The sequence below is a fragment of the Micromys minutus genome (assembly GCF_963924665.1).
Source record: "Micromys minutus genome assembly, chromosome: 17".
Taxonomy (NCBI): domain Eukaryota; kingdom Metazoa; phylum Chordata; class Mammalia; order Rodentia; family Muridae; genus Micromys; species Micromys minutus.
Window position 1 is genome coordinate 43,013,241 of NC_137952.1, and position 16,926 is coordinate 43,030,166.

General features: G+C 41.5%; 1 protein-coding gene across 1 annotated transcript in view; it reads left to right on the forward strand.

Moving 5' to 3' along the window:
- The window catches only part of SLX4IP (SLX4 interacting protein), a gene marked incomplete at both ends in the record, with an annotated part of 51,134 nt that overhangs the window by 1,163 nt on the left and 33,045 nt on the right, over positions 1-16,926 (forward strand). Inside the window, one exon of the mRNA XM_080930959.1 lies at positions 4,351-4,471. Within this exon, the coding sequence (XP_080787085.1) occupies positions 4,351-4,471 (121 nt within the window). The remainder of the gene's footprint in view (positions 1-4,350; positions 4,472-16,926) is intronic.

Here is a 16,926-nt window from a genome sequence, read left to right on the forward strand (position 1 = left end):
TCTCCATGTCCTCATCCCAGGCTCTGTTATTTAAACCAAAAATTCAAATCCCCTCCACTTTGAGGAAAATGACTCTCCAGGAGAAGAAGGGAAGAGGAGGAAGGCAGACTGTTCAAGGGAGCAGGCATTTTGATCTGAGAGATGAGAAGGATGGCAGCACCTGTGAGAGGTGTGGAGCTCCCAGGAGGCGGATTAACCTCCACATCTGTATTAATCCACACTTTGATCTTCTCTCTTCATTGTCATGAGCCTTGACAAGTAAAGAGGAATTCCAGTCTTCCTCCTTCCCTGTGGACCAGCCAATGAGCAGAGAGTTGGTTTGGATGTGTAGTTGACTTCCAACAACATAGATTTGGAGTATGTATGTCTGCTAAGACATAAAATTTTAGGAAATTTTGAGGGAAAAAAATCTGTCAGGTAAACTACATAGTCTAGAAATATTGAAATATTTAATAAAATAGAATTATTTTATTGTTTACTACCAAATTTTACTACAGTTCATTAAGACAGTGTGTAAGTCTTTGTTGGCTTTAGAGTGAGGTCATTTCTGAGGGTCTGCCTAAAACACTGGATGAGTGGCTAATGCCACATGAACAGTTTGTCTACGACATTGCTCGCCTGAGTAACAAATTATCTCTTATTGTTGGTAATTATTTGTCTAACCATCTACACCTAACATAGAAGACTGTCATGACTATATTTTTCCATTAGTAAGGCTTTCCAGTCAGTAGTTAACTATTATAGAACTAAAGAGGTGTCTTGTTCTCGGAGGACCTGAGTTAAGTTCCTAGCACCCATTCAGACAGCCCCAAACTGCCAATAAGTTCTTCTCTAGGGTCTTTATATCCTCTTTTGGCCATGGTCATGACCCACAGATGTGACCACACACACACACACACACACACACACACACACACACACACACGCACACCATAGTCAAAATCTTAAAAACAAAATCAGTAGACTATTAGTAGTTAAGTAACAGGAGAGTCACCAGTTATTCTCAGGTTTCCAACTGTCTTCCTATCTCATGACTTCAAGAGTTGATCCTATGATGTTCGACCTCCCTGGGAGCTTCAGTCTCTTCTTCAAATAAGAGTTTGACCAGATAAGTCCTCAGTCTCCTCAGCAACTTCTCTGTGAGCCCCTGTGGTGTAGAAACCTTATTTCTTTTGTTCTGTAGAGATCAGGAACAAATAGTGAAGCACAGTCCTGATTAAGAGTTTCAAAATAGCCTAGCTATATGGCTCTGCTGCTCAACACTGACCTGAGCTCAATCCCCAGGATATACAGGGTAGAATGAAAGAACTAACTCCTACAAGATGTCCTCTGACTTGTGCATGGACACCATGACTTGTGTTCCCACACAACTACATATACACCACAAGTAAATGTAATTTTAAAATTTTCAAAATATACTGGTCTTTATTTCCTTCATAGTATTTATCTGCTGCCATTACTCTCAGAGCAGAGAATAAAAGTCATTTGTATTAAGTGCTAATGTTGAATGTGAACAAGACTAATAAACATGGAGGGAGAATGATATTTGTAATCATTTATCCACTTCGCTAAAACTAATCTACCCACCCACAAATTAGTTTTAAAAGTATATCTTTCATCAAATGGAAATACCAACAATCCTTTGTGGCATTATTTTGCAGTGATACCCAGTAACCTAATGCCGAGTAGAAACAAGAACTGGTATTGTTGGTTTATCACTAAGAAAAATGTTTATGGCTGTCCTCTTAGAAAACTCTAGCAAATCAGGACCTTTCTTCACCATTCACCTTCTAATCTCAAATTTTAATTCACTTACACATGTCTACATGATTCAAATTAGTGAGTTCACTCTACCAAACTGCCTAATATTTTCACACAAGGACCCTCACACCAGTAGCTTCTGATGGGTTCTAAAATCCACCACTCCAAACCCCAACTTTTCAATGCTCTTTCATAGCATGAGCACTTCAACTGTAGACCTTTAGTGTTGGTATTTAGGCAGTGTTGACCAAGAAGTGGTTGATATGGAATGTTCTAGAGCCACAGTCACTTCCCCTGCAAAGCATGAGGGGAGATTTCTTGCCTTGGGGCCACATGCAGCTGTGTTCTAGAGTAGTACTTACTTTAGAACAGTTAGGTATGACTAGCAGAGGTGCATGATGGAACCTGTAGAGCGGTGCTTCAGTGGTTACTGCAAGAGGTCTGCTCATTCCAGTAAGTTGAGCTTTCCCCTCAAAGTAGAGTCAATAGTTAGCTACCTTGTTTTAGGCTAGTCTGAAATAACTTATGTGTATGCTTTAAAAGGGGAGTTATTGTTTTACATTTGTTCAGTCAGTCCTTCATTGGTTTTTAGTGTTTGTATCATTTCATGATTGAGGTTTCATAAACAACCAGTTTGATTGAATTTTAACACTCACTTTGTGTGAACAGAGGACTGAGTTAATATATTAAACAAATGTTTTATTTGAGTCCAGCTCAAGTAGTCTTTGCACTCAAAGAGGCAAACTGAAATGTCCCATTTTTAAACTTTCGTAAGTTAACACAAGCCCTGTTACCACAGAGAGACTGTGCCTGTTTCCCCTCTCAGTCGTGGATTTTTATTCCCTCCTCTCACTGACTTCTCAGATATTTCTGGCTGTCTTTTTCTGGATTGCTTTAGGTTTGAAGAGGATGCTCCACCAAGTCTGGTACCATCAGTTCTTAGGTATTTTTCCCACTCTGCCCATTGCCTGTCCTTAATTCCTACAACCTGCTTCCCAGAAGGAGTGCCTGTGCTACAGTGAGAAACTTCATGGGTATAGGCTCTATTTTTGTCTTACTATTTTTAGTCCTAGCCTTATAGGGTATTTATGGCCAAATTTTAACAATCCCTGTTGCCTTGTGTGTCTTCCACATATTTTCTAGCTCAGTCATAGTTGAACCCTGCATGTGAAGCAGAAATTATTTAATTGCTAGAACAACAGTGTGAGGCAGGGCTGCCTTTGTGTTCTGTGAACAGTGCCGAGGCTTTCAGCTGCAAATGGATATCTTCATATCCCGCAAAGCAATACATCTTTTAGCTTCGATAAAAAGCAAGAGAGAGACTGGTATTTGTATTTGATGTAGAAATTTCTATGTATGTGTTAAATCAAGGGTTTTATATACTGGTTAAGAGTGGTGTTTGCAGGAAAGGAACTCACTATGGCTGCTCTAAACAGCAGCCAAAACCCTGATTCATGTTGTGATTATGAAGAGTTTAAAAGATGAACCTGTGATTTCTGAGAAACAAGTGGAACAGGTTTGAGGTGACCAGAACACCCTGAGAATGTTGCAGAATTGTTGGGAATCGATCTAGGATTTATTACTCATTAGGTGTCAGTTTTATATGCATCCTATGTATATATACCCTGATATCCTGTGGTAAATTACATTTTCCTGATAATGCAGGAAATGCTACACAGAGTATAGATAATCCCAGTGTGGAGTTGGACTTCTGAGTTATTTTTGGTTGTTGTTCTTTACAAATATTATAAGCCAGTTGACATCTCCAGAAATGTATTAATACAGAATGCTAAAATTGAATTCAAGCCTAGTTCTGCTACCTAATAACATTAATCTACACCAGAGACACGAGAGGCTATTTTTATCATTATTGAATAAAGAATCATACTGTACTTTTAAAAAGCAAATGAGGTTTATGCCGTGATCACAAGAGTGGGAAGACCTTGGTACTAGATTCCCCCTTTTTCTATTTAACCCACCACTCTGACTCTCTTGTGTTTGTAATCCTAAGACCAGAAACTAATGAATAATGGTATTTACACAACACTAAAATATAAAAATTTAATTAGAACCATGACTGAAAATCAAAGTTTTCACTGTTCCTGGATTTTCTTATTCAAATAACATCTGGTAACAGCGTACCTGCAAACAGGACTACAGTGCAGTGAGAGCGTGGGGCAGGGCTCAGGCAGCTGTGACCTGCCTCTGAGGACCTCCCTGAGCCCCGTGCTGCAACGCATAGAGAGCTTTGTGTGACCTGTCTCTTCTGTCCGTCACAGTGTGGTGGACTGATACTTATATGAAAACATTCTTGAAGTCACATCCCACTTTCGAAGTAGGCTTTGAAGTCTTCCATTTGATACTGGGAAACTGAGGCAGACAGAAATGACGTGAGCCAACATCAGGCATGGCGCCATCTTTGATAGAATGTTTAATGTACCGTGCAGCCATGAGGGCTGTACAGTGCTCATTTCTGCATTTACAGGTCGGTTTAAAAGCTGACGGAAAAGCATTGTCTTGATATATATAATCTTTGCTTCTTCCCATTGCTTTAAACCAGAAATGTCTAATGTTTTAAACTTACTTTAGGAAATTTGTTTGCTGTTGAAAGAAACCATTGATTCCAAAGTTAAGGAGTACGTGGGCAATTGGAAACAGCACAGGCCATCAGATGCGGAATTCACAAGATCCAGTCCCTTGTCCTTAAAAGGTAGGCAACGAGCATTACAAGTTTGGACAGAGAGAACACAATTTCAGCTTTGGAGAGATTGCGCTTGTATCTCACTCTGTCATGTCAGCATAGTGACGCTCTTACAAAACATGCTGGAACGAACATACTGTGTCTGAGTGACAAAAATTCGCCAAAAAGCCCTAAAGGGTTTCTAATGGTGGGCAAATATATAAAAATAGCAAATAAAACATTCTTAAAGAAACTGTAAAATTTTAAAGGTCTCTTTTGGTTTTTTGACAAATAGTCTTACAAATGGATTTATATTAATACTGACATAAATTGATTCGCTGTCTTATGCTTTTTAGAATGTTTTCCCATCTGTCATCCTATTTCAAATGTTCTCAAACAGGAGCACTGTTACTCCCGGGGCACATTTGGAAATGTGTGCAGAGAGTTTTGGTTGTCATTAGTCACACGGGGTGGGTGCTGCTACCCCGTAGTGGGCAGAGGCCAGGGATGACAGGACAGCCACAGGACACAGCAACCCTTTGCTGAAGGATGGCCAAAGCCTGAAGGGAACAAAGTTGATATCCTACGTATGCTGACACAGCCCCTCCCTTCTCCTGCCCCCAGTGCTTACCTCAGTATCTGTGATAGAGCTACAGTGACATGCTGAGTGACACCACCTAGGGGACAGAGCTTGAATCCAGACCCAGATCTCAGGAACTCCACCCCATTGCTTCTTCTGTTCTCTCAGTCTTTTGCTTTATTTCTCTGTTTCATTTTGGTTGTTTCTCACTTAAAATGGGCATTTCATAGCAGCCTCCAATGCTGTCAGAGCATTCTAACTGTCAGACTATAGTGGGTAGACTATTGGGAGCCCATTATGCTAACAGAGCATGCTTAGAAAAATAGTGAGTTACATACTCCTCAAACCTCTCTGGGTCTAGAGTGCTTACTGTGTATAGACGATAGAGAAGTAGTTTTTATTATCCAACCTGAAAGGCTTGAGGGAATTGCATCTCCAAAGAGAACAGTATTACTATCTGGTGGTTCTCAACCTGTGCTCACGACACCCACAGGGATTGCACATCAGATATATTTACATTACAGTTCATAACAGTAGCAACACTACAAAGTAAGAAAATAACTTCCTGGAGGAACTGTGCTGAAGGGTGGCAGCATGAGGAAGGTTTCGAAGCAGTGCTCCAAGGACTGCACCCTGGTTTGCCACCCAGCGTTCTTCAGCTTTTACATTCATTATATCCCAGTTGCACCTGGACAATCCCACATTTTAGCTGGTACAACAGGAAAAAAGTGAGCAAGAGTCTAAGATTCCCGTCTCTGGTGCAGCTGTTACAATGGGTGCTTCGATTAGTGCTGATTCTCAACCAGCTCTTCCTTTCCCAAACCTGCCCTGGCAGCTAAAGAGAGAGGCTACATACTCAGTACCCAGCTTCCTTCAAAGACATTGACAAGAAAACATCCTCACGCTTGTGGAGGAAAAGGTTCACCGATTAAACAAAGGGATCTTAGTCTGTACACAATTTTGTAACCTTTTCCTCACCTAATATATTACAAAAATAGAATTTCCCATGTCACCAGTTTGATAAAATCGTTGTAAAATACAGATACAATTTACTATTTAACAACTATTGAAGTGAACACTTGTGGCAGCAAAAATACGCTCACAGTTTCGTGCAGTTATCACATTACCCATCTCTAGAAGACCGTCATCGTCCAGTCTGGGACTTGGCACCTATGAATAATGTGTCCTCGTGCTCTGGCTGAGCCCCCTGTACCTGAGGTCCTGCTTCCTGGCTCTTTTGGTCTGACTGTTATCAGTATCTCCCATGAGTGAGTCAAAGGACATCCGTCATCTTACTCTCTGGCTTATTTCCACTACAGTTGGGATTTTAGCGTTCTTGGTGCCGCATTCATGGAATCTCACTTGCTTTGAAATCTTACCGTGGATGTCACATTGCCTGTTCATTCATTTGCTGATGGGTCACTTCCGTGTTCTGTCTGGTATGAACAGCAGTGCTGTGAACACTCATATCCAAATTCTCTTTTCCAGACTTTGGGTTTTTTGAATACTCACGTCACAGGGTAATCTTTTCTATCTTGTTTTCGAGGTACTAACATGACATTTGCCACCTCGACTACATCATTTTACATCCTCACTGAACAAGGGCTCCATTTTCTTCACCTATGCCAACCCTTATTTCCTGATATTTTGATAATTGCATCATAACATGTGAAACAATCTCGAATTGTGGCTTTTTGGCTCTTGTTTGTTTATTTTGGTTCGGTGCTGTTTCCGCAGTGAATAGTGATGTGGTCATCTTTGTATATACTCACTGGGTATTCATATTTCTTTCTTTCTTTCTTTCTTTTGAAAATGTCTATGTGATTGGCCCATTTTTAACTGGGCTTTCGAGGGAAAATTGTTGGAGGACTTTATGTATTATTGATATTATGCATATTAATTTTTTATTGACTGTGTAATTGACAAGTTTCTCAAATTCTGTGGTTTGTCTTTTCAGTCTCTCAGTGGTTTACCTTTGTGTGTGTGTGTGTGTGTGTGTGTGTGTGTGAGTGTATCTGTGTATCTGTCTGTGTCTGTGGGTTTTTAAATGTGCTAAAGCCAAAATACCACTTTCTTCTTTTGTTAATGATACTTAGATGCTGGTATCGTGGAAATGTTGCCCAAGTCCTGTTTTGGGAACCTTTTTATGTTTTACATTTTTCTTCTAAAAACAGAAGTTCTATGGAATTTCAAAAATGTATCCATTTTACTTAGGAACTTGATCTCCTTTGAGTTAGTTTTCACTCATTTTCATGTAGATGTCCAGTTTCTTAGTATTCTTTGTTAAAAGGATACTTTCCAGGTTGAAAGGGATTGGTAATCTCATTAATGATCCTTTGATATTGAGTGCAGGTTAGTGTCTGCGCTTTCCATTCTGCTGTAGCCCTTAGTGTCTGTCACTGGTGCTGGCTCTAGAGCCTCCTGGTAGACTTTCTGTAGCTTTGTGGTAAGTCTCGAAATTAGAAAGCTCAAACCTTCTAATTTCTTACTCTTTCTCAAGATTGTCCTGACTTAGTCTAGGTTCACATTGCTATTTTTGATGAGTGTAAAGTACACTATTAAACACCAGTGTATGTAATTTATCGGTGGAATTTGGATTGCATCTGATACTCATAGTTCAGCAGAAAAGTACAGTTGACATTCTAATAATATATGTATTTGTTATTTCAAAGTCTTATTTAATATTTATTGTTTGGAGCAACTGATTAGAATTTGTGTGTGTGTATGTGTGTGTGTGCACACGTGAACATGAGTGGTGCAACATTAACTCTGCAAGTGATCTACTAGTAGGCTATGTGAGCTATATGTTTTTCTTTCTTTCTTTATTTTTTTTAAACTAGGGTCTCCCTGAGTTGTCCAGAGTCCAGGCTATCCCCAAACATGACATTCTCTTGTTACAGTCTGACAAATGCTAGAATTACTGTCATGCACCGCATCCTCTAAGACCACTTTAAAAATATCCATGTGTGTGTATATGTGTATGAGTGTGTGCATGTATGTTTTAGTATGTGTGTGTGTACAAACACATATGTGCAGACTCAAGGTTGAAGTCAGGAATCATCACTGTCCACTCCTCTACTTTATTCACTAGAGCCCAGAACTTGTTCATGTGGCCAGTCTTACTCTAAGGATATCATTTCACCACAGGGCTCACACTTTTGCAGCAAGTACTTAAACCCTGAGCCATCTCCTAGTACCCTGCAAATGATTTTTCTCTTGTTGCCTGCCCTTGACTTTATCTAACTGCACCACCACAAACCAGGCCTGTTTGCTTTGTGCAGCTTCTGATGACCATTAATAGAGTTGTCACAGTGTTTAGTGTAGTGAGATGATATTGTGACCAGGGGAAGCCAAGAGACAGATATATACATATGCATATATACATGTACATATGCATATATAACTGTCTTTGAAAGTTAATTTTGCAGGAATGCTCCATATTTTGTCTCTTCCCTCATTTTAACAACCTTTGTGCATATTCGTTGAGGTTTATACCATGGCCATCCCCTTTCCCAGTAGGCATGAGCCAGTTTGTCCCACCATCTGGACAAATGCAGCAGATAACTCCTGGCTTCCTTTCATATGGCCAGTGTGCTATGTTCTATCAAGCTATACTTAGGCCACCCTTAAATATCACAGGTCTGATCTTGTGCACCTTTATAGAAAGCCATTCAGGACATTTTCAAGATCACCAAGATAAAGACTCCTAGGGAACTGCCAATCATCCAGTGCCACTTTTTCCTTTGTCTTGTTTAAGTGCCATTGTCTTGATTTCTTTCTCCTAAAGTTCCATTCTTCTGAAGGCTTTGCTCAAATCAGGACCTTATCTGTTATTTTCATTTCTCTAGTCAAAGTCTACCCAGAATAGTCACCCTGTCTGTAGATTACGGGTACCCTCAACTTTTTGACAAATATTCACCTCTCTACAATGTGTGAGCCTCCCATGGCCCAGGTCTGCCCTATACATTCTCTGTTGTGGCTCTAGCATGCAGGGCAGTTTGTGGTATGCAAAACACAATGCATGTGTGTATAGTTAGCTGCTTTTCTTATAAGGTTAGGGATTGCTGTAGGGAACCTGGCCTTCCTTATTTCCTGCAGAGCCTGTTTGTTTACTTTTAATCGCTTCTCCATTGTCTAGCCAGTTAAGTCCCAACTCATTTTGTTTTGTTTTTTACCAGTTGTCTCATTCCCCCTTTCCTCTAAATACATGTTATTTGGCATTTAATGCTTCTATTACCTGCAACATATTATATCTTAGTTGTACTACAGTGCACTTACCAGCCTTCTCTCCCTTTGAGGGGAAGGCTGACTCTGGCACCCCTAGAATCTCCTTTTCAGATTACTATGCTGCAGAGAACTGTCTTCTGAGTGGTTGCCCTCCTCATATAGTTCCCAAGATGTGAGTGCCACACACCTCTCTCTTTCACGGGGTCACTGTCTGCAGTTGACATGTTCGCCACAGGCCAGTTTCTTCTTTCCATTACCACAACCACATCAGGGTAATGCGCCTCGGCATGGCATGGAATAAATACATCGTCCTGGGTAAGCCAAGTCTCCAAGCTTAGTAAGATTAATAGTATTCATGCTTCGATGTTCTTTGTAAAAACTACATATGCTCCTCCAAGACTATTTTCCTAATCTTACATAATAAAACAAAGATTACAAAGGCTAGTCACAATGGCAGTGAAGAGTAGAGTGACGATATTAGCTTCATCCTTTGTAAGTCATCAGAAAGCATGTCGGTAGTCAACATACATTAGTGACAGGAGGAAGTTTTCAAAAAGATGTAAAGTCAACTCCTACCAGCTTTACCTCAGCATCTCCCTCTAGCCTAGCTCAGAGTTGAGTCTTACCAGTGTCTTCAGTTTTTGTCAGACTAGCAGCCCAAAACTCAAACAGGAAACTGGGCTCTTTGATTTTCATTTATGTTTTATTTGTTCACACACTGAGCTACACATTTAGACTTTGGATTCCTGTTGGGTTGTCTTTCCTTTTCCTCCTTCTTTCTTTCTTTTTTCCTTTCATTCTTCTTTCTTCTTTTCCTGTTGCCACTCCCTTCAGAACCGATTCTTGACTTACTGACAGAGCCTCTAGATTTTTCCTCTCATTCATCCATGCCTCTACTGCTAAGTTATCCTTTTAAAACCAAAATTGACAGTCCTTGTCTTGAGACTCCTTATGGTCAGGAACGATAGCTAAACTCTTCTGTACTTGACACAAGCTGTACCTGGCTCTTGGTTAAAGCTTACAGTATCTCTAAGAGGGCCAACAGTAACTGCTCTGAAGCATAGCCTCTGGTACAGCATGGGACAACGTCAGTATATACTTACCATTTACCACAAAACTGATGTTCATCTGCAAAGCTTAGGACATAGTAGTGAAACCTCTGCCCAGCCATCGCCAATCCCTGTGCTGCAGAACCATACATATCTCATATTTGGTGAGTCAGCGGAGGCAAAACATTTGTCCTTTACCCTGGGAATATCAAAATATCCTAACAGAGATGAGTCATTTTTTATTTGGTTGAGTGGATGCATGGTACAGCTTACCTACTTAAATTATCCTCTTAATTTTCTATTTCACTGAGTTTCCACATGATAAGCCTACCCCCAACACAGTTTCCCAGCTCCATAGGACATTCCGTCTCCAATAGATAAAGTTCTAAATCACAGTTGCCCTCTACCACGGGGGTTCTGAGTGATAGTTCTGTGCTTTTAACACTTTCTAGTTCATTCATAGCATATGTTTGTTAATTTACTGACTAAATTGTGAAGTTGATTATAACCACCATATTTTAAATAAAACAAATAGGAAACAGCATAAACTTCCATCTTAGTTCATGCAGCTGGTGCAGCAAGAACGACTGTGCCGGTCTCAGGCCTCGTGCTGGCTTTGGTGAGCATGAAACATAGTTAGTGTTTATATCTTCCTCCTTTGAATTTGTCTTCTATTCCTTGTGTCTGTAGACTATCTGGAGTCTTCACTTTGAGTCTTGAGGTGCTTGAGTTACCAGTGGCTCTGCCTTGACAGGTTAATCTTGTTCCTTGTTCCATGAACTTTGAGAATGATCAGTAGGGTCAGACAGTGGCAGCACACACCTTTAATCCCAGCACTTGGGAAGCAAAGGCAGGCTGATCTCTGAGTTCAAGGCCAGTCTAGTCTACAAGGGTGCTAGGATTGTCACCCCTATATTTATTGCTTGGTTCCAGAAACCATGCTTTTGTTTTTGTTTTGTTGTTGTTTGGCCAGGGAAACCGGCATCGCTCTGAGGGTCAGACTGCGCTTTGGATCTTTTAGCTTACAAACTTTTCCAAGTTCTATCAGGTCTTGACCTACACTTTGCATCTTGACTGAATTTTCAATAAATTTCATTTTTGATTTCTTAAGACCATTGACTTTTATCAACCCATTGCCTTATTTTGACTGAGTGTGTTACACAGTTATGGCCTTTAATAACCTCAGTATTTTTAGTCATCACATGACTTCCTACTCCAGGGCTTTGGTGGTTTACAGACATCATCTGTTCTAATAATCATCAGTCCTTCCAGCTCTTGATGCCCTGAGGTTGTCTCTCACCCAAAAGGAAGCTTCTCAGTCAGAGACTTTATAGCAATGCTTTTCTCACACTAGCCAGTCATCATTTTGCAAAGGATTCTGGTAGAAGAGGGGAAATCTCTGGTAGAGGTTGCCATTCTTATTCAGATCTTCATACATACACATAGATCACCATTCTCCTAGCACCTTCGCTAGCTCTGCTTGTCTGGCTACCTCAGTGAACCTTGAGGTCAGATAGAGTGATAGAGGATCCCAGTTCTCTCATCAATTGTATTTTTTCCCACTTTGTACAGCCATCAGGGTGATCCTCTGGGAATGGAGATGCCAAACATTTTCATTCCGGGTTGAGGTAATGTGAAATCTGGCCGTTAAGAAGAATTTTTGCCAAGCCCATCGAATAGTCTTGGAGACTTTGGAAGGTCTTATGTGGACCCATGAGATACTGAGTTTACAGAAAGGTCTTAGTCCCTAAGGAGAAAGGAGTACCTCAGTGACTTTGGTCAACATACTTGAAGAATTCCCCTGACTAATGAATGACCAGTGTGTCTTTCTACCTTGACTAATCTAAAGTCCCAGAATACAAATCGCTCTCACCTCTCAGCTTTTATTCACGCTACTTCTACTTCCCTGGGAAAACTCTCACTGTTACAGGACTGGGCCCTGGTACAGTCACATACTGGGGAGGAACACAAGTGTTGGGGAAAAGTACAGGAGTTGTTGCTACTCACTGGTCACCTGATTCTTTCCTTTCCTTTGGTCTCCTTGCATTACAGCAGAGGTGGAGGTAGTCTGTGAGTTACAAGTCATTAAGTAGCGGTTCATTTTCCAAAACCACACCCTATCCAGTGTAAGATTCCAGGGCAGGAAAATGACCTGGCACAGAGGGACAGAAAATGCTTTCCTCTAACCCATCCCCTCTGGCAGTCCTTTAACATCTGCCTTTTAGTAACAGGCAGTACTGTGTTAGCCTGTCAGACAGCAGCATGGCTGTGTCTGAAGCAGGCTTTTCTAGCCACTTTTCCCCCATTGGGGGGGGGGGGGCATTCAAGCCAGGCTTATGAGTGCTCCACTACAGCCCACAGCCATCATCACTGACCCTTCCTCTGAAGATGAGAACAGGCTTGGAGTTGTGTAACTTGTCCAAAGGTCATGAAGCTGTGAAATGTCAGTAGCTATGTGATGTACAGCTGTCTAAGTACTGGCCGTCTTGTGTTTCCTTTAAGGAGAGTGGTGTCTGCCTATGCTTTCTTTTAGTAAAAATGTCCTCATGTTAAGGCACAGATCTTTTCAGATTACCCAGGTGCAGGTTAGTGTTCTGCTTGATTTCACCATATGTGTATCTTGGTTTTAGATTTGTATCTCCTGTCTTCGATCTTCAGACAGGAAAATGGACACCCAAATAACCCATCTTCTAATTCAAAGTATAAGCTGCAATACATTGACTATATGGATAGCAGTCCGTTTATGTTTGTGGAGCAGTAGGATTTTTTTTTATCACTTATTACTGTTTTCTACATAACCTGTTCTTTCAGTTAACATCTAAGAAGTCCAGCCCTTTGGAAAATGTCATAAGATAAATTTCCCTGAGTTCTGTGGTTTCTGTCTGCAGAGTTTTTTTTTTTTTTCCCCATGACTGTGCTTTTCAGTTGAATATTTCTCTAAAATCTTAACTAAAGTCTCCAGCCAAAGTGCACAACGATCTGCTCATCCTTTTGTGGCATCTTTCCAGATGTGGTATGTGAGTGGCCAAGGCAGGGGTGCTAAGGCTTCCTCCACACCTACTTCCTTTACAGCCTTTGGTGCTAGAGCACATCGCCACTGTGCTAGAGAATCAATGGGTGTTCACACAAGGAGAGAAAGGGGCAAGAATGGCCAAAACAAGCAAGTTCTTCCTATTCTTCCCTCTGTCTATGTTCCCCTCCCTTCCCCTAGTGCCTGATGCAACACAAGGTCCTGCCAAAGAAAGCTTTCTTCTTGCTCCTCAGACACAGGCTTGTTGAGAGCTCTGCTCCCTGAAGTCCCTGAGAGTGAAAAATGTGTACTTGTGGCATTTTGTTTTGTATTTATTTTCCCAGCCTATTGGAAACAAAGCCATTTCCTAATTAAAATAAATTTTGGAAGTGAAGCATGTTTGCCCTGATCCCAGCCCTTCCTCAACATAAACCTGACATCTTCAGGAAGGACTGCAAACCTGCTGTAGCACATCACCTATGATTCCCTTCAGTTCCAACAACTCTTAATTTTAATCATTAAAAAGAAAAGACTATATATATGTTCAGCAGCTGCTAAATCTCAACAATTATAGGCCCTTGAGAGACGATTTTTATCATCATTCCGTGTGTGAGTCAGCTGCTACAGTGGAGCTCTGAGTGCACACCCACGGGAGGAATGGAAGTGTACTCCAGTCACAGTGAGAGGGAGTGTGGGCAGTTTCTGACTCTCCGGTCCAGCAGGAAAGAACTGAAAAAGAGAGAAAGAGTTGTGTGGTTTTCTGAATTGTAACCCAGCACAACATATGTTCAGTTACCTGCTCTGTTAAGTCCTAACTTTTAACATTGCTGTGGGTTGTGTGTGTGTGTGTGTGTGTGTGTGTGTGTGTGTGTGTGTGTGTGTGTTTTGTTCACAGCCACTTAAGAATTGAAATGGATTTCCCTAGTCTGTCATAGAACCTAGTTGGAAGCATATGTTTTCTCTTTACACATGTGTTTAAATAGCTTTGGTTATTATTTACATTTCTCCCCATAATGTACTCAGTCAAAACATTTTCTAAGCTTTCATCCACATGCAAAAGAAAGAAAAAGCCCTTAGAAAGGACAGTAATGGGAACAAGTGCCTGCCAGCCCTCATGAATATACTGTGGCCCCAGCAGAGATTATTTTTCCAAGAATGGGCAATTTGTAAAACTTAAAGTTTTAGACATTTTACTAGAAGTGGGCTGAAGCAGCAATGACAACTCAAGATGCTTCGCTCTCTTCAGTGGCGGGGAGATGGTGCTCACCGCTTACTGCAGTGTACGGAAAGCAAACAAAGCTCAGAAGAGTGATGGTCCCACTTGTCAAAGTCACCTGATGGGGGGGATATCGCAGATGCCATGTCTCATGCTTTGTCTGTTTCGTTTTATATAAATCCAATACAAAAGTGCTCAAAGAGAAAGCTGTGAGTAAAACAGTTCTGTCCAACACATGAAGTGCTTGGTGTATTGATGTACCTGAGGTGGTGCTTGGACTCTCAGTGTGGACTCCAGAGTGATCCCACTGTCGGGTGAGTGTCTCTGCTGCTCCACCCCACCCCACCCCCCAGCCTTTTCTCCCTGGACTCACAGCCTGAGCATTCTGGAGACTTCTGGAAACAAAACTGATGTTGCTCTTACTTAGTTTCAAGCTGCAGTTCGGGGATTCTGCTAGGTGTCTGTAGCGGTGTGAGTCCCACACTGTTTTCCCACAGCTTCTGTGATGATGTGAATCTCATATTCTTTGCCTGGATCTCTTACGATGGTGCAAGTTTGTGTTACTTTTGCTAAAGCTCATGTGATGATTTGAGTCCTGTGCTATTGCATCTGCTTAAGATCACTTTTACAACTGGAAATTTTGCTGCTGAATTGCAATGTGTCTTGAAACTAGATAATTTACTGTGACTACCAAATCCTCCATGAGTCATAGAAGGATCTTTGTTATCAAATGCTGGTGTGGAAGAATGTTTTCAAAGGAGTTGTGCAGTTGGCTAAGAGGCCTGCCCATTATTAGCTCCACGCAGAACAATGATTTATCACTAGATTTTTTAAAGACCTGCCACCTGAAGGAGTTGGAAGAACTGATTAGCACTCCTGTCTGCTAAAGTTGGAAGGAAAAGTAATGGAAGAGGGTTTCTAGTTCATAAATTGGAATAGAAATGGGACCAAAACCAAAATTCTTTTTTTTAAGGCATCTGCTTTGTTATATTTCTGATGATGACAGAGCTATTTAGGGTATGCTGGGAATCAAACCGTGTTTTATACATGCTGGCCATGCACTCTACCACTGCGCTTCGTGCCCAGCCATATGATAACCATCATTAATTAGAGTTGTCACCATTTCTAATGCTGACAGCTAAATGCAGGGTCTGTGGCTCTTCACTTTTATTCAGCAGATGAGAACAGCCCTCACCACTGGAAAGCATGATTTAACTCTGCATGTTGGGAACACAGTGCCCTGGCACGTTGGATTTATGTTATCTAGTGGTCTAGTCTCCACATCGCTAATGCACTTGTGTGTACTGGAGAGAAGGATGGGGATGGAAGGGCACTAGACAGTGTTCTCCTTGGCACACCCTGGCTGTGGGCCTGACAAGTTATACAGAGCATCCTCCCCGCTCCGCCATAGTGCAGGGGTCTTTTCTCATCCGGGCAGCATGTCATTCAATTTACCAGACAGGATATGGGGAAACCTTCCCACAACCTGTGTGTTTCTGGACAGTTTCCTGTTGGCTGCTCTGTAGCAGTTGCCTTCTCATGTGTAACAAGTGTCTGGATCATTTACCAGCTTGCCTGTTCTTCATCACCCCTCCTCACCACTTCTAGGGCCAGCATTTCCAGGGTTTCTAGTCACTGAGTTTCGTAAGAATACTTGAAAGATAAAACAAGAATTAGAGAGAACGCTCTATACGTAAGGCCTGCAAAGGGACCAAGTTTGAGCCACAGAATCCAGGTAAATAGAATTTGAGCATGAGAGCATTTCATTGTAACTGTGGGAAGTACAGACAGGCAGCGCCCTGGAGCTCTCTGAGCACCCAGACCTGCCTGCTTGTCAAGTTCCAAGCCAGGGAGAGACCCTGTCTCAAAAAGCAAGGCAGGTAGAGCCTGAGGAATGACAGTGGAGGTTTGGCTTACCCCACACTCATGCACGAGCACCACACTTACTCACACGTGTGCAAGCTCTTATGCATACACAAAGGAAAGGAGGGTGAGGCGGAGGAAGGGAGGGAAGAGAAAGGTAGAAACGTAAGAGGTTAAATGCTGGTAAGTCCCTTCTGGTTTTGCAGGCATACGGCGTGAGTACAGAGCCCTGGCTCAGAACGTGGACTTTGCCTTCATTCCTTGGATGAGAGTTGCTGGCTGAGTACCTCATGAAATTTGGTGCTAACCTGCATGGTGATTAAAAACTAAAAAGCTTCGCCCCAGATTCCTTAATGTAACCCCCTAGTTATTCTGATTATTTACAATAAAAGTAGAGAATCTAAAATCATGACTTATGGTAACTAAGTATTTTCTGACAGCCATTTCACTTGTTTATAACCAACACAATTTTAAATCAACTACAGTAGCTCCTAAACGTCGCCGGGGTGCTGTGTGCCTTCCTGTCATAGCATAAACACT